At 39.2% G+C, this 19,033-nt stretch overlaps 2 protein-coding genes and 1 pseudogene across 3 annotated transcripts; 2 read left to right on the top strand and 1 right to left on the bottom strand.

Moving 5' to 3' along the window:
• Positions 1-267: 267 nt before the first annotated feature.
• Positions 268-4,012, bottom strand: Cyt-c-d (Cytochrome c distal). Of its 2 annotated transcripts, none has more exons than NM_057816.5 (2): positions 3,686-4,012; positions 268-777 (listed from the first exon to the last, which is right to left on the bottom strand). In NM_057816.5, exon 2 carries the CDS (start codon positions 766-768, stop codon positions 451-453), a length of 318 nt encoding a protein of 105 aa, NP_477164.1. In that variant the 5' UTR covers positions 769-777; positions 3,686-4,012; the 3' UTR covers positions 268-450. The 2 variants fall into 2 exon arrangements, with proteins under 2 accessions (NP_477164.1, NP_001260509.1); NM_001273580.1 differs by having other exon boundaries at positions 3,686-3,942.
• Positions 3,708-15,617, top strand: CG31808 (uncharacterized protein). Its single transcript, NM_001201893.2, has 2 exons — positions 3,708-4,132; positions 14,114-15,617. The coding sequence occupies exon 2, from the start codon at positions 14,211-14,213 to the stop codon at positions 14,379-14,381; it is 171 nt and encodes a 56-aa protein (NP_001188822.1). The 5' UTR covers positions 3,708-4,132; positions 14,114-14,210; the 3' UTR covers positions 14,382-15,617.
• A 1,088-nt stretch (positions 15,618-16,705) lies between these two features.
• On the top strand, positions 16,706-18,963 carry CR43670 (annotated as a pseudogene).
• The last annotated feature ends 70 nt before the right edge of the window (positions 18,964-19,033 follow it).

The raw sequence follows: 19,033 nt of genomic DNA, 5'->3' as shown, positions 1-19,033 counted from the left end.
TGACCAGAGTGACCGGGGGCCACGCATTAAAAAATGTCGCAAGCTTTTGTACCCGTATTTATCCACCACACGGCGTATAAGTAATTTTTTCCCCTATTAACGGGACTATATTGGAAAGCCTCTGGAAAATTTGCATTATTTAACAAGCTTCTCCAATTTATTACATTTTGCTAGTAGGACCATAAAACCAACTGTGACCAAAGCTGATTGGTACAACACTTTCCTCCACCCGCGTCGCACACAACTTGAATTAAGAAGAGGGTTTTTGGTTTATCAACTTTAATTGGCTAAAGTGAAAGTAAACCTTTTTGAAATGTATTTGAGCTCGACCATTCCCAATCAAAGTTTCGAAATCCAAGTGAAATACGTCATCTTTTGAATATGTTTGTAGTCTTTAAGCGCAGTTTTCTGGATAGCATGGTGGCCGATCTTGTTGTTTCGCAGGCGATTCTACTTGTTTGACTTGAGGAAGGCAATCAAATCGGCCCGCTCCTCAGCCTTTTTAAGACCTGCGAACACCATCTTTGTTCCGGGAATGTATTTCTTCGGGTCCTTGAGGTACTCGTCCAAATTCCCCTCTGTCCAGGTAACGCCCTTCTTTATATTGGCATCGGTATACTTGTATCCCGCTGCTGTGCCACACTTGCGACCCACGACCCCGCCAAGATTTGGGCCCACCTTGTGTTTGCCGCCCACTTCGTAGGTGTGGCACTGGGCGCACTTCTGCACAAATATCTTCTTGCCGTTCTCTGCATCACCAGAACCCATCTTGGAAGCCTGAAAGACAAATAGGGAAAAATGATATTTATGATTTAGAATTCAACTTTTTATGCAGCTTTTATTTCTATATTTTTTAATTTTTTGTTATTTGTTTTTTGTTAATTTGGATCAAATAGAAATTGGTTGATTCCGAAACTATCATGAAAAAGAAAAGTGTAGAACTAAAAATTTGATAGAAAAGAAAAACAGATTCAATTTGTTTCAGTGTCCTAAAAAACCGTTTGAAAAGTGCAAGTCCTGGACAACTGAGAGAGAGAGAGAGAGCGTTTCTCTTGGTCACTCTCTTGGCTGCACAGCGATAGACAGAGACAGCTGCTAATGCACGAAAGCAAAACAAAATTGGGTCAGAAAAATAGGAAAAACGAAAATTAAATCAAAATGGGTATTAAATGAAAAGCAAACAAGCAGCTCGAGAACTTGTCGGCACTTCTAATGGGAAAAGCAACCGAAAGGTAATTCAATTAGCAGACACATTCGGCTTGCCACCCCCTTTCCCAACCAATTCGTTGACTAGCAGATGCACATGTGCTTTGAACATTTCCTTTCAATTAAAACGCATTTTACGCACTCTCCGCTTTCGCCCCCTGCCTTCCCCTCTCTCAACCATTTTCCTGTGGCAAAAACAGATGCCACCGCATAACAAAACCAAAAAAAAAAAAAACAAAGCAGAGGGAAATGAATAACGGGAAAGAGACATGGAACCATGCCGCATACAACGGTCACACAGGGATGATATTCACCTGCAATTTAAAATTTAAAGGATCAATTGAAAATATTAACTATGTTTATCTCAACCAATTATCTTAAAATTAAATTTGTTTTAAATTTACAAGAGTGCATTATGATATTTTTCAGAGAATGATATTATTTATATATTTATATTACGTACGTATGTAAATGTCACATTCTAAATCCAAACAATGACATTTTCCTGGCAGCCCTGCACTGGTATTAGGTGTACTCCCTGTGCATCCATCTACATACATACATACATATATCCCCAATGGGACATCCTGGTTGTGACCTAACCTAATTGGCAATGGAACCATAATTTACCCGCAGGCTAAACTATCCTGCCTGTTGGCCCGAGTTCTTTTGCCGGACCACTATAAATAAATGGTGCAAGAAATTAAATTACGCTTGAACGGGCTCGGCCGAACATGGGGTAGTAGTAGGAAAGAGATAGCCTGCGGAAAGGTTGTGGGGAGGCTATATTGTTTACTAGATCTATTGCTGCGGAAGTCCATAAAAAGGTGAGAGGATGGTCCAGGACAAATAGAGTTCAAAAAGAGTGCAAAGGCACAAAGGAGTCTGCGTGCTAAAGGAGGTGCAGATATTGAATTGCCTGTAAGGTGCGGAAATTGTTATGCAAAAATAAAAAGCATATTGCGGCATCTGCTCAAATGTAATGAGGAAGGGAAAAATGTTTTATGTAGCTCCACCCGCTACTTTCGTAAAGTATGTAAGAGGGAAAAAACGGTTCCGACCCTATAGAGTATATTCTTAATTAGGATCACCAGCCGATCTGACAATGTCTGCTGTCCGTCTATTTGTCCGTATGTACGATACGCAGCTTTCTTTCAGAAGACTGCAAAGGTGTCACGCCAAAAACTATGATTTAACGTTTTTTTTTTTAAAAAGATTCTATCGATATGCCAAAAACTATAAAATCTTCCTAGCACTACCTCTAGCTGGGTGTATAGTCATGGAAATCGACTATACTGTTGTTCTCTTTCGTTTTTTTTTGTTGTAACCATGGAAAGTTCACTTAACATAATTTAATAACGGTTTCTTGGAGTACCTCAGACTTGACCAGTGAAATTATTATTATTGCCACTCCATACCCACTTCTGCGTCAATATCCTCGGTCAGCGGGTTACCAAGAACAACGCTTTGGCTGTTGCGCAATTTGGCATGACTTTGGGATTCCCGCCAGGCCACACCCCCTCGAAAGCTATACCCATAAAGAACCACCTCCCCAACCTAAAAAGCAGACATTTCTGGTTTGCCCCTGCCCTGCATGGCAGAAAACCTACATTTCTTTCTTGCTCCCCTTTCTTTTTGATTGCACAGTAATACTTATATGACATGATGTCAAATATTTAGATTAAAGAAAAGTTTTTATGAAATATTAGTGAGCTTAATATGGATATTTAAGGAAAAACACATTGTCAAAACTTTACATTAAAGATAATGGTAGCAAATACATTTAGTTAATTATAATTATATGTGCAAGCATAGTTGCTTTAGTTAAGCAAGTACCACTGTTTATGTTACAGCATGTGTTTATACTACGCGCTTTTCACTGCTGTTGCTTCTTCTTCTTTGGGGGGGGGCTTTCTTTTGAGGGGTGGTGCGTGGAGGGGCTGAAGAGATGGCTTCTTTTCTAGAACGAGGTCGCTGACTGCCCTTCAACGCTTTCAGCTTTCTGTGCTTGCGGATGCCCGAAAGTTACATAACCCCCCAACTACAACAACAACACCGCTAGTTGGTTTTGCATTTTATGCTGAGCGAGAGAGAGAGAAAGAGGTGAAAGAGTGGGGCAGAGAGACTAGAAAGAGAGCAGCTCCAACATAAATGACACGGAGAAAGCGCTGCGAGAGAGCTGCAGCGCTGCGCGTGAGAGCAATGTTGGAAATGTGTGAATGAAAAATTACTAAAAATGCTTCTTTTTGGGCATTTTATACCTGTTCTTTGCTCTGAGTGCACTGCTGACGTCTCTGCATCGTGCACAGTGGGAGAAAAGAAGGAGAATGCCAATAATTAGCTTTTTTAATATAGCTACTTATTTAGTTTAATAAACAAATATGACTATATGCTTAGTTTCATATAAAATTAAGCAATTGTAAAACTAGCTAAGTTCTTTTTTGCTGTGTAAGGGGCAGCAACAACGCAACAAGCTTACCCGACGGACAGTTCTTCTCGCTCTGCAGTTGCTTGTTGCTCGCTCTCTCGTTGGCTCCCTCTCTCAATGAGCGCTGGTTGGGGCAATGGCAATTGTGGCTGCTGCTCAGCTTGGCGTTTTCATTCAATCAGCTGAGTTCGCCGCGTTCGGTTTTCCCGCTGCCGATTCTGTTCACCGTTACACCGATCGAATATTACGCGTCTTGCGTCTGTAAAGGAACTGAAACGCACCAGTTTTTGAGTTGGAAAATATCCCCAAAACAACAAGACTCGGCGAGAACGGAAAATTTGTTTGCTGCTTGTCACCTTCGAAAGTTATGTGTTCTGGCCTTTACCACTACTGAAATTTCTAGAGCGTTTCGGTCAGGGCCTACCTAGCTGAATCCAAAAAAAGGCAAGAAAGCTACAGGGCAGCCACCAGAAAGGAGCTGCCAACTTGCATATTACGGTAAGTTGGTGGGAGCGCTACCGACACCCAGTGTTGTGTAATTCGCCACTCTTTTGTGCTGCGTGTGTCCTTGCAAAGGCTGCACGTGTCCTTGAAATGCGTCAAGTGGTTCCTGCGAGTCTCTCTTTCTCATCGTCGATTTACTCTCTCTTTCTGTTCTTTTACGCATTTTACGTAATCACGCCAAAACGTTGTTGTTTTTTATTTGCGTTTCCGTTCGAACGTAAGCCCCAACTCGTTTTTCATTTGGTTTTATGGCCTGCCCCCACTTCTATTTCAACCCCAAATTCTTTTACATTTCCTTTATAAATTCCGATATGAGCGAGACCTTTGCGACTTATATATGTAGTTCCTGCTAAAAACCAGATTATCCTATAAGGCTCTTGCCTTTTTTTTTTATCGCCGAAGGACATTCGCATATGAAGGGAATGGGGTTCTCAACTCGAAAGGATAATCTATTGCTTTACTTATTTAATGCGAATTTGATTAACCATTGAATTGTGATTTCACATAATTAAAACGCACATATTAATATTTTAGAAAGGTAAAGTGGCGAATTCTGCGTTTTCTTAGTTATTCAATTCAAAAACTTTTGATAAAATACACCTGGTTTATTTTCTACTCATGTATCAAGGGCTCCCCAATTTAATTAATATGGAAGATAATTTGATGTATTTCTTTTAGTATGTTATTTAAAGTTTTATGAGAAACTTCTTCCTAAAACCTTTGTATTTCGTTTTACTTCTAAAAAGTTTATTCAAAGGAAATTACCTTCTCGATTGAACTTCACAACATTGGCCAGTTCTTTTAAAGTAAAAGTTGGCCAAAGTTTTTCATCCCGATGGTTGAACATAGCCTTTCCTGGGAACTTTGAAAGTGGATCTCATGCGAACTGAACCGCATAATCTTTTATTTTTCTGTTTGGAAGTCATAAAGAATTGGTTCATTCCCTTTTCTGTTGGCAGTTGATTACTTTTGCGCCGTGCACACCACGACTCCACGAATAAGTTCACACAAAAAGTTCTCAAAGGCTTCCTCGGCCCCACCTCCGGTTTTTCAATTATGTCACATCATCTGTATTCCACACACCAGCGGAGCTGATGTGCCGCCCCCTTTTTGGCTTCAGTTTATTAATCATTTCTGCCTTTTGTTTATGCCTTGGCATGGCACTGGCATTTTATATAGGCCAATGAGCCGTATGCCTTTTGTTATGAGCTGCAGCTAGTTCACATGGTGTTGGTGCCCCAACATCAATTACAGCATAAGTGTTGAGGAATTGCTATAATTTAATTAATTTGCTTTTGTCCTGCTGGCAGAGACATAAAACTTAATGATTAATATTCATCGTGCGAAGCACTCGAAGCCATTCAGTGTAATGAGCCAGCTTTAATGCCCCACCAATCGAACACTTGGCAACACACAACACATATGTATAACGAGTACATAAACCATCTACACCATATCAGCTATCCGATTCTCCATGTAGGTCAGCTCTGATGCTCGTTCATTTCTTATCTATCGTTAAGTGCACTTGGTGTCCCTCGACCAAAACTATAAGCAACATATGGGGCACGAAACCCCGAAAAAACGTATCAAACTTTGGTTCGTTTCTATTGCATTTATAACACTCGGAAACTTGGAAAAGCCAGCACACAAAAAGGAAATCAATATTTGCGCTTGAAAATAATAAAGCGAATAGAGGAAAACCAGATTAGAAGCGTACATGAGTTTTCTCTAAAGGGACAGTAAATTGGGGCGCATTTGAAGTGTTTGCTAGATAAGCCAAGCCATAACTACCAAGTGTTCTTTGTATTAACGATACATATGTACTTAAGCAAGTGCCATTAGTCACATCAACAAATTTCTGACCTGCTCTCTCTGAAAATTATAAATATTCATGCGGAAAAAAGTGCTTTAAATATGTTGAAATAAAAATGTATCTCGTTTTGTTTGGTTTATTCTGAGTAATTGTGGAAATTTTTGATAAATGTCCGAGACTTTCTATGAATTTCTTAATGGTGAAAACTGTTTTTAGAGCTTGTTTGCTTGAAGACTTGTTTGTTCCACATTTAAAATTTGGCGAATGAATAACGATTTATTTTGGCATAGAAAATTGTTAGCATTTATTAAAAATTTGAACGATTTATTTACGTTTAAAAAAAAAAACCAAAACTACAAAACCTTCTGTAAATTAAAAGCAACTGCCTAAATGTTAGGTGATTACTGCGATTCTCCGGATATGATAAATCCAAATCAACGGCTTTCGCTAACCTATTTAGGCCAATTCCAATTAAACAATTTTATTGTTAATTTCCCAATTCTATCTCCGAAAATTCAATTACCCAATAGCGGAAATGGGCCAAAAAACAGAAATTAGCCTTGTCACTCAAACTCCGATAAAAGTTTTCAGTTGGTTTACGGATGAGTATGGTTAGAATGAATTTTCGCCATTGCGTTTGACTGATTGAGATTAGCTGGAAATTAATGGGAAGACATCAGTCTGGGGCTTACAATAAGCTTAAAAACAATTTCGACAACCAAAAAAAAAAACACTAAGCCAACAACGATGAATTGCATAAATTATGTACAACAATTTACAAATAGCAAGGCAAGGACATGCTGAAAATTCCACAGCGTGTCAGATGGAAATTGAAAATGGCCAGTCAAAATGAGGAACTCAAGCTTGACAGGAAAATGCGGACAGACAGGATGGACGGAAGTGGGCGTGGTTGCCGGTCATGCCAATTAGATATAATCGAAAATCAATGGCCTGATGCTTGAGCTTGCAGCGCAAAGGTCACCAGAAGGTTGATCCCATATGCAAAAAGCGGGGTCAAACCAAACCGAATGACCCTTTCCCCCGCAATGTGAGTGTGTGTGTGGTCCTCAATATTTTCACAGCGTCATCTTTCTTTACTTTGTGGCCCCTCGAATAAGTGCTCTGAATTATGCATTGACCACGATTGAAAGTGCTTGAGAAGGAAAAGCAACCCCCCCCCCCCCCCCATCGTAAAGCAAGGAAACTCATTCCAAACCCAATTGCTTTGGTTAGCACAGAATGTTCTTAAGTCATCGAAAAGTGGGGCAGTGTAGATTTGGAAAACTTCTGAAGATGTTGTGTGGTCTTTGACTTAATTGAAAATTTTCTGACAGGTCAAACGTTGGGATTTTCAGTATAATGACTTTAGTATATTTACAATTCAAATAAGATTACATATATTACTAATATTTATCAAAAAGTATGAGATGGTAATTTAATTGATTTACCTCCACATTGTTTACATCTTTACTCATAAATCTTTCGCTTTCGCAATCAATTTGTGTTATGTTTACTTAAACAGAACGGCTTAAGTGAACGTTTAATTAAATTAAAAATATGCTTTGGCCCTTAATGACTGAAATGAATTTACTAATTGCCTAAGGCAATTCCCAATTATTTGAATTCCTAAGCACTTTGCTTGCTTTTCAATTCAACTTTAATTTCAGCTCATTCAAAGTTTATTTGTTTTTTATTTATTCAATTTTCGTTGCCTTCATTTGAATTTTATTGGGACATTTTCCGTTGTTTCATCGTGAGTTCATTAATTTATTTAAAACCATTTAACGAGCCATAAAATAATGTCGCCATCAGTGAAGAGATCTCGCTCTGCTTATCTGTACATTTCCCCATCTATGTGGCATCTACATATGTGTGAGTTGCATTTCTTATCAGGCGCGGGCATAAAGATTTTCCCATCATTATGCATGCGGTTAGCTTGGCCATAAAACCATGCTTCAGATCCAACTTCGCCACCGATTTTCCCCTAAGCCCAGTTAACGAGCTGGCCCCATTGGGACTTTGGTCTTCAGCTAATGACCGACTGGCCAAGCTGACCGCGCAATTTCTTTTGGCCAACTTTGAACTTCGGACAGCCAGTCTCTTTTTTGTCTTTCTTTAACTTTACTTTTGGGTGGCCACATTTGGCTTATTGTTTATTGGCTTTTCCTTCGTCTTCGTCTGGATCTTGGTGTTTATTATTGTTTACGTTGGCATTTCGTGCGCAATAATGGTATAATATTTGCATTTGTATTGGCTACGTGGCGTATGCGTAATAGTCGTGCCAAAAGAACAGGAAATGGACGGTGGCCATAGTGGCCATTATGGCCATCGGGATATTGCACATTGGCACCCCTTGGTTCCCTGCACTCAGCGTAATTGTTTGTTTGAAAATGTATTGATATGTATTGTCTGTGGAATGTTGTTCCTTTAGTCAAATAGGTGGAATACAACAAAATATTAAGGTGCGATTTCGCAATAGGTCTGTGGCTGGTTTACAAATTGCCATGTGTTAGAATTTGTAGTTTTTTACAAACAAAGAACAATTGTGAGTTTTTGCTGAAAATTAGATAATATTTTTTTAAGCAATTTGTTAATGGTTCTTTGTCAAACTACATATATACTCTTTTACTCCGATTCCATTCGAAATGCTTTGCTTACCACAAGCCTTTGGGAATTGTTTTCCTGCCAACTTAGGCACTTTAAACGACTTTGAAGCTCCCTAAAGGAACTTGACTTAAGGGCCAACCTAATTGTGGGCCATTGTTTGGTGATTTTGTGCGGTGCAGCGTAAAGTTTTCCCCGAACAGCTGACAACTGGTCGCCTGACTGTTTAGGTTGTAGCTCTCGCTGGCCTGTGACGTCTAACAATTTTCCATTTAAACGGCATTGTCTGTGATGTTTGCAACTCATTCCAGCTGTTCTCCATTGTCAATTATATTTGTATTTGTCTTTCTCAGGCTGAGGGGCCATCGCCTCCCACTACCGATGTTCACCCGTGTGTTTGTTCTGTGTATCTGAAAGATACTTGCAGCATAGCTGCATGTAGCTCGTATTCCTCGGCTAGCCTGCAAACATGGCAGTTTTCCCTCTTCTTCTTTTATTTTTCGGTTAATTTACATGACAACACGTTTCGAAAGTCAGTCAACACAGTAGGCAGGAGGTGAAAAGAGATGAGGGACAGTCGTAGTGGCTGGAATAGCCAGCAAAGATGGGGCCATTGTAAAGTAACTTGTAGTTAGATACATTCGCTTGTAAGTTGCAAGTTAACTAGACTGTTACAATGTCGCAGTTGCATGGAGAGCATGGATAGTTGGGGAAAAAGTGGGATGGAAAAACGTAGGGCACTTGCCGCCCTTTTGCGGTTTTTCCCCTTCCCAAAAAAAAAAAAGGCACAGCCCTCTTGCTTGACTGCTCTTCTGGGCCAAAAGACAATGCTCCAGCCAGCAGTGGCAGTCTCGTTTCCTCACCTTACGATTACTGCAGCCACTGCAATCGGGGAATTAGCATTCTTATAAATATTTATTCAGGTTTTTCCCATCTTCTCTAAGTGTGTATCTTTGGCTCTTTGAACTCCCATTATCGCCCAGCTTGTTGGTGTGTGTGCGCTGTTAATATTTATGATTTATACGTATGTATATCTATTCAATATTGCCATCTAATTGCCGACTCAAGTTGAACGGGTCCCCAACTTGACTTGCGACCATGTGATGTCATTTGTTTGTTGTTTCTAGTTGCTTGTTTGGTGAGATCATGGCGCAGCCCAAAAGAAAAGCAGCCCACAGATCTGCTAAAGATTCTGTCATGTAATGCTGTTTGAAAAAAAATAAATGGGGCAGGTCTCAAGGTTCTTCAATCTATTGTTTACGCTCATTGAATCAATCGAACGGCTTACAATCAAGCGTAATATGCGTATTACAGTACGGTCTGACCCAATTAGATATCGTTATCTATTTACTAAGATCTGCCGTGCTAGCTCTGTGGAGTCTAGATCATAGACCTAACTATCGGTGTCTCGATTTCGCTCAGTCTCTATTTTACAATAGTAACCAGAAGCACTGTGAGAAAAATAGTTCTCTCTTTTGTGTCACGAGTTTATGTAAACATATCATATAAAGATTATGATCCTATTTGCAAATGCAATGCTAAGACTACGATGATTTTATGATTATAAGGAGCATTATATATATGTTATTCATTAATATTTATTTAAGACTTTTTCGCTCTGTGTAGCTTGTGTGGCACTTGGCAAGTGATATTGAAGCCTCATTAAGACGGATGTCAAAGTGGGCGGATGGGTGAATGGGCGGGGCAGTGGGTCGCTGTTTGTTTGTGGAATCTGCGGTCGAGCTGTGCTTGTGTCAGTCAGCGAGGCACTGAAGTGGCACGCGCTTGATAACAACACCAAGTCGAGCTCCCAGTCTCCATGTTTCCCGGTTACATTTCCCGGCTCCACGGGACACGCAAACGCCCCTTTGAAATGCAATTGAAACCGCCAGAGACAACCAGTGAGTGACAAGACAGCAGATAGCGACAGGCGACAGTGGCTGTGACTGCAATAGTGATGACGATAGTAGAACAATAAAACAAGTGGTAAAAGTAGAGGCAGTTGCCATACGAAGCAACTATCTAGAAATTATCAGGTAAATGCCAGATGTTACACGATTCTAATAGCCACAAGTGGAGGTAAATGGGTCAGATACGAGGTTCTAATGGGCTAAGCGGGAAAACTGTTAGATATTATTCACGTAGCTTTAAACTCAACATGGTTTAGAAATGAACATTTCTAGTTCTTGTACTAATTCCAACGAGGTTTGGGTTGCTTCTAACCTTTTTAACCCTTTTACACTCTCTTCTACCATTTCTACGTCCATTTAAATGTCAAAATAGTCGTGTTTGCCCAAATTTAGAAAATTAGGTTAACTAGCCTTATCAACGGCATTTCAGACGTTCAGCTGTCGCTTGCCTGCAAATTTCAAATTTCAAATGCCAAACGGCAAATGGCAACTCCCAACTCCGTCGACTTTCCCACTGCCAACTGTAGGGAAAAACGAGTTGAAATGGAAAATGCATGAAAGGCACAAATTGATAATTGAATTTGGCACAGGCTCAAACTGCAACTGTCAGTTGTTGTTTTGCTGTTATTTTGCTGCTAATATTGCACAGCATGCGCCAAGTGGGTCAATGTGAGCCGGGGTGACAAGCAAAGTGAAATATATTTATGCACATAGAAAAAAGTACAACAAAACGCACACATCACATGGCGACATAAAATTGAAGGCAATTAGGAGGAAAATGGAAAATATCTGTCAGACAGCTGGAAACAAAGTGTCAGTGGAGGTGTTGGAATGAAGGAATGATGCCAGGAAAATCTATCAAGATTCTCTCCGTATTATTAGCTGTTATTCGGCCATTACAAGCCCTAAAATATGTTATCGCCGTCCGTCAAGCGTGGGCGATAAAACTTCGTCGAAACTCAATGATGGGCCACAAATTGCCGAAAAGACAGCGTCGCCATCAAAGATATTCGATTTCCAGCACTCGACACTCATAAATTTCACAAGAGCTTGCCTGGCGCCCAGGATATTGAAATACATGACCCGAGGGGCAGGCAGTAAAGTCACAAATATTCGTGGATATAACCCACAACCAAATCTAAAGTATTGCATGTTCGCACCCATTTCTCCACTTTCTCCCCATCCACAAATCGCCTGGGCATTCGGTTAATTTAACGGCAATAAAAACATCACGCATACGCCCCGCGGTGCCAGCAGATCCAATAAAACAACCGCCTTGAAATTGTCATCGATGTGGAAGAGAGATGGGGAGATAATCAGTAAGCGATTTTCGATTGCTAAAAGTTCAATCGAATGAACAAGAGAAACTAGATACATTTGGCTGCTAATTCTGGGAATAATATGGCAAATTAAATTGAATATCTTAAGTATATAAACTATGAAACTTATTGTTGCCTCTTAAAGAGCTTACATGAGCTTAAAATGGAAATACTAAATTCACTTTTATTTATTTTAATTTTAATTTATTATTTTAATATATTTATTTATATTTATTTTTTTAATATAGATTTAAAATTAGCAAAATATTTTTTTTTTAATTTTTGTAATTTTTTAGTTGTGAAATTCAAAAAGGCATTGAAGGAGTTTGGTCGAGGGGAGAGGGGAGTTACGCGTTATGCATACATATGCATCATATGTGGGCGAGTTTCGTGTTGGCCCGTTAGCTTCAAGACGCCCACGCCAACACGATCTGTAGCCCCATCCCGCTCTAACTGACACCACAGCAGCTGCATTCCCTAGTATTGCGCAGATTAAAATGAAAACAGAAAATATTTCCCATTCCCGAAATGTTTATGTCATAGCGACGCAGAAGAAACGAAAAGCCGTGCAGAGGCGGAGGTGAAAATGGAGCGTAAGGAGGGAGGTACACGCGGTGGAAAATTTGTAAATTTCAAGCGAACTGAGATAAGCTCAAATATGTGTATCTCCAACCGAATTTGAAATTATACGAAATGCTATTAAGGGCACTAATTTTAAACTTTCTTTCAAATTTATCGAATGGCACCACAGTAATTTATAGAATGTGGAATTTTGATGGCAGAAGTAGTTCGATAATGTGGTAATTATAGGCTGAAGTTTAAACGATTGAATTCAGAAAAATCAAATTTCCTTTAATTGTTAAATTTCTTATTTGAACTTTAAAGACTAGATTAATGTTTTTTTTTTTTTGTTACCTATATAGTAAAATTTTAATACTGCGTAACAGTTTTCACCATTACCCCTAATTTTGTATATTCTAGAAATTCTAAATATTTAAGCACTATTTCTACCGCATTGCCCACTGTATGTACATTGAAATGTTCGTTGGCCTGGCTATCTGCATGATCTAAGCATTAAAATGAGCCAGGCAAATGCGCAGGCGTATTTTGAGCGGTGACAAGATTGCTTACAAAACACACACAAAGTGAAAAAGTATTTGTCAAGAAGCTAGAAGGAAAAGCAATCCCCGAAATACAAAGCGGAAAAAACAAAGCAATATTTTCATGTGTCGCGTGGACTCGACAAGCTGCTGTCGTAGCTTTTTTTTTTTATTATTTACTGTCCGCCAGATATATGGAAATGTTTTACGACCGGACTGCACTTTTTTCGATTGTCGCCATAGATATGCGCACACACAGTGGAAAGCGGGAGAATTGAAATTAATTTGCTGCCAGAAGGCGGTGGGTGGAAATATGGGAGGAGTGGAATAGATTGTGCATTGCATAATTGTCAATGACATGGAACACACGCAATCTGTCTCCTTCCTCAATTCTATGTAATCTTCGCTGCCAGGGGCATAAAAACTGGATTTTGTCCAATTAAAGCGGACATCAATTGTGTGACTTGTGTGTCTAAAGAGTAGATTTCGTGGATTTGTATGTTTTTCTTTCATTATCCGTAACGAAGCGTTGCGCTTTGTCATTGAAATGCTCAGATATGTCTGGCTTCAGCCAGATCTGGAAAAACTGGAGCATGCTACGTTTCGGTTTGGGCCTCTTTTTGGGCATACCACCCGTGTATATACTTCAGTGGATATGGGCAAGGTCATCGGCTTTGGATGGGTGGGCTAAACCAATGCCTTGTTGGGCTGGGTGTGTGCACCCAATGGAGCATTTCGATCAGAGCTGCGCACTGCCGTTGCCAAACAAAACTAGTTCGGCCTAATGGTCGTGCTGTGGGGTACCGCTTAAATGATTATTTTCGATAACAAAAATGGGGAGCAGAGAAAGTTAAATTTGTTGGCTTAAGCTGATGGGGGTTAAATAAACTTAATTCGGAGCACTAGAGTTGAATGCATAATGCTATACTATTGAATAACTAGAATAACAACAATGGCCTAAACGGAATGATAGCGAAAATAACGTGTAGTTATGGAAATACCAGCTTTGAATGTGTATTCACAGAATCATTCTTCAATTCCCCCATCAAGCAGCTTTTCACGGGGGATTTGCGGGATTTGGGGATGTGGGGGATTTGCTGACTGCTGCTCAAATGTCACGGCTGCCCCTCGACACAGAGAGAATGATACTTGAGGGCCTGAGCCATTGACTTGCCACTTTGAATAGCACTCGATGTTGACTAATGCCTCCTTTCAATTTCCCTTTGCAGCTTGTGCGTTTCGTTCGTTCCACGCTTGTGACCCGTAGCCCACGTCCACTTTTGTGGCGTGTGCAATCCAAAAGCCGCCAAGACGACTTACTCGATAATGAAGATGAGCTCGCCCAGGATCATGCAGCAGAAACGGAGCAGCAAGTCCTCCAATTCGTCGCGGGTCTCCATGACCACCTCGACGGCGGAGGAGAATCTCATAGAATCGAAGCTCTTCAGCTGGATGCGTCTATTCCGATTCGCCTCGCTGCTCTGCCGCGCCGAGTAACGGAGTTAGTCCATAAGATCGAAATACCCTCGATATCCTGTCCTCCTCCCAAGTGAAAAGAAACCACAAATTTTAAGATATGTAAATGCATATGTCAGATACTCGAACTAGTTGCCGCTTTTCAGTCAAGTTTTCCTATATATAATGAGACACCAACAGAAACACCAAACTAATGTCACCCAAACTTTTCCAGCAATGTAGAGAATAAGCATTACAAAATGAGTAAACAGAAATACCATGTTAAGTTTAAGCTGAAAAGCTGGGAATGTCAAACCCTTGGAGTCCAATATTTAATTTACTGTCCTTTTTTGGGAAATCGAAAACCATTTCGTTCAGTTAGCTCTTCACAATTAAGTCAATTTTTAGTGTAAATTCCGTTGAAACGGAATTTCTCGCGCCTTTCGTACCTTTTGTATTGTAATAAGTCAAAAAGAAGATAAGACACATACAAATTGCAAACTACAAGCAAATAAATATTAAATCATAATCCACTTATTGCGTTTATTCGGGTTTATTAGTGCTTAAGTTTCGAGAACAGCCGACTACAACACGAGGTATATATATTTTTGTAATTACAACACTGTTTTGCGTGTCACAAAATGGAAATACACACGAGTAGGAGGAACATCAAGAGAATCGTTTATGCAAGGCTATTAACTAGATAAATACATATATTAACTAAAGAAGCGAACAAAAATGCAGTACTAACAATTACAATACAATGTATACATGTAGAGGAATATATTTACACATCAAACTCGAATCGGAGTCTATGCAAATGCGCTTATCCAATAAAGATTAACACAAATTCACAATAGTTATCCAAGCCCAGCAATATGAGAAGTGCATTTAACCCAAAGAAGTTGCCAAACGACAGCAATTGTTTTTAATACATTAGCAATGCAAAAACACAATAGTGAAACAATTATCTTTATTTCTGTAAAACCTCAGAACGTACTATAAATCAATGAAATAACTACGACAACAAAGAACAAATACAGTTATCAGAGATTTTCCAAATTCAATTTTACTTATTAATTAGTTAGTAAGCCAAAATGCAACCGTGCAACTTGAACATAACGGTACTAACGGTAATATCGGTAGTAGCGGTAAATGCCAATACAAAGAGAAAACTGTACTAGAACATAGCAATATCACTGCAGCAGATGTTTGTTGAGAAAAATGCAATAAATCGATATCGGTCAATAAATAAAGTCTTTAAGCTGTTGAGTGTTCAATGTAATATATCATTTATGTTTCTTCTAATTTGGTTGGGTCTACCCAAGTCATGGGTAAAAACTATTATTTATATTGATTATCAACACATTTTACATTGTGGGTAACTTTTTTCTTGTATTGGTAATATTTGATAATCATAGAGGTTTGTACTATTTCAAAAGAAGTTCTCTTTGATAAATGAGCTCGGTTTCTATTTTAAATTATACACCTTAATCGATAAGTATTCGATAACAGAACATAAGTTTTAGTGGTTAACAGCACATTTTCTAGTACAGGGTGTTTCGATTACTTTGGAATGCGATTTAAATGAAAATATAATGTAATCAAGAAAGCTCTTGTTGTGTGAAAATGTCTTTCGATCGTAAATATATTGATTCTTGAAAATACATCGACACGCTCTGCGAACAACCCCAATATAAAAATTTTTTATATGGCTCTTTCTTTTATCAATGCGCTGGTTTATAGCTAGACGCATTGTTATGCCATTATCTCAAAACTGAAATGTTCTTAAAGAAATGTCCAGAACACGCTCTACGAGTAGAGAGATTCCCAAAGGAGAGGGAAGCCAAATTTGTCCATTGCATATTTTATATACTTTCTTATTCGTACATAAAAAGTTAGATCGTTCTTTTTCTAACATGCTTGCATTTTTATTTTTTAGAATTCACCTTTTATTTATTAACGACAAAATAAATAAATAAATAACTTCCCCATGTTCTAAGTCCGACCGTTCCGCCATCGACGCGAATTTGACAAACACCCGAAAACAAATCAACAAAATATAAAAATGTAGTATTTCTTATACTAAGTTATTTTTAAACTGTTTTATAATGTCTTAAGATTCATTTTTCACTACCAAAAACCAGTTTTATTTTATTAAATTAATAAATTCATCTAATAACAACAATTTTGAATATGGATTTAAGTCAAAGTAAAATTACATCGTATAGCGTACGTTTTCACCAAGATATCTATGTTAAGTCACTTACTGAACACAGGGTGATTAAAGTAATGTTCTTAACAGCAGAATTTAAATACAACAGCGTGATATAGGGTGATTAGGGTGGCCGAGAAAACCATACGTAAACAATCACAAACTATTTGAGTAAATGGAATCTACGTTAAATAACAAAGGTAAGCCAGTTTATTTGATTATTGTTAGATAGTTACCTAGATTCTCTTTTAGGGCAATGGAGGATATATGCCGAGTTTGCTTGGGAAACCGCGATTCCATGGTCAACATATTCGAAGACACACCAGGACTGGGTCCTTCAATTCCGGTCATGATTGCCCAGTGGTCCGGCTACCAGGTTGTGAAAATCGACTCCCTACCGGAACATATATATTTGATTATTGTTAGATAGTTACCTAGATACTCTTTTAGGGCAATGGAGGAGTTTGCTTGGGAAACCGCGATTCCATGGTCAACATATTCGAAGACACACCAGGACTGGGTCCTTCAATTCCGGTCATGATTGCCCAGTGGTCCGGCTACCAGGTTGTGAAAATCGACTCCCTACCGGAACTCATTTGCCCAAGCTGCCTGGAGGATGCGCGCAATGAATTCGATAAGCAGCGGACCTCCAAGATAGGCCACCAATTCCTGTCCCAAGTAAAAATGGAAGACACCGAGGAGAACTCGCAGTACGAGTTTTGGAAGATTTCAAACTGCGCGAGTGGAAAATCAAATTCTAGTCAAAAGTTAGATTGCCCAGATAATCTTAAAGAAGAAGATTCATATTTAACTGAGGAAAGAAATGTAGAATCAATTCCATCATCTGCAAAAGATCAGTGAAACTGGTCAATCAGATGGCTATTCTAAAGACGATGAAAATAGCGAAACACCTGTCGGCGAAAATGTTCAATACGCTTCAAATATTAGAGAGGATAGAGCTAGTGCATCTGATCTATCTAACTGCCATATTAAAGAGGACAGCATTGGAGATGAAGTTACATCAGTAGACGACATTGATAAACCCAATGGAGAGCTCCAATGTGCTTTTGAGACTGATGTTACAGATCCTCGTATACCAAAGACGTTTTTATTGCGTGATGACAATCATGAACGACCCCACAATTGTTCCCAATGTGGAAAATCCTTTGCGCGCTACTGTAGTTACAAGAACCACCTCAGGACTCACGCCGAAGAAGACATTGACTCTCCTACAGACAATATTCAACACATTGACACATTTCAAAAGGCAAAAAAACTGCAAGATCAGAAACGTTCACCTTCCAAACACCTCGACCGCGTTAAATCGGCTGGCAGTAAATTTACGTGCACATATTGCCGTAAAATTTGTTTGTACCTCTTGTTTGTGCTCTTACAAAACACTTGCTTGTCCACACGGGAGAACGTGCGTACAAATGTAATCAGTGTCCCAAGGCATATAAGCAAAACATCCATCTAAAGCGACACATTGTTACTCACACGACGAGAAAACAGTTCAAGTGTAATCTATGCGAAAGTACTTTCACATAGTGACATGACCTATGGGTTGCACATGCGGGAACATGAGGGAGAAGTGCCGTATAAATGTCACATATGCCCAAGAGTTTTTAAGTATAATACTGCTCTAAATATACACATTCAATCTCACACCGACGAACAACCATATTCATTTAATCAATGCTCCAAAGCTTATAAGAAATCAAACGATCATGATGCTCAGACTGGCATAAAAGTCCGGTATTTCGGAGAATTTAAATGTACGCATTGTCACAAGAAGTTTGCGACTAAACATAGCTTACAGGTGCATGCCAGGATACACACTGGCGTGGAGCCGTATAAATGTTTTATTTGCAAAAAGACCTTCAAGTATGCTACATCACTGAAAGTGCACAATAGAACTCACACAGGCGAACGACCGTTTGAGTGCGACTAGTGCTAAAAGGCTTTTGGCCAACAAATCGATTTATATCGCCACATCCGGATCCACACGGGAGATAGACCCTACAAGTGTAACCAGTGCGAAAGCGCCTTTATGCACGCCTCTCGCCACAAAGTACACCTTTATGTGCACTCGGAGGAAAGGCCGCATAAGTGCACACAATGCCAAAAACGATTCAAGGTGTCATCAAATCTTAGTCGGCACATGAGGATTCATACGGGCGAGAAACCATAAAGTGTGATCATTGTCCGAAGGCTTATACAGAAGCCAGATCTCTTAGGATACACATACAGAACCATTTGGGAAAATAGCTAGAAGAACCACCCATGGTTCGATGTAATATTGAGAACCGTGTATTATACCTCTTATGTTGCACACGTCAGTGTGGAGTTGTTTAATTTAACGAAATAATTTATATTTTTTCCATAATAAAATATAAACAATTATCAAACAAAACTAAATGGTATATTAATTTCTTACGAGCTCTATTATATTTGATAAGCTTTTCATACTAGGATTTCA

This window comes from Drosophila melanogaster, chromosome 2L, assembly GCF_000001215.4.
Source record: "Drosophila melanogaster chromosome 2L".
In the NCBI taxonomy this organism is placed as follows: domain Eukaryota; kingdom Metazoa; phylum Arthropoda; class Insecta; order Diptera; family Drosophilidae; genus Drosophila; species Drosophila melanogaster.
This window is presented reverse-complemented; position numbering and strand designations above follow the sequence as displayed.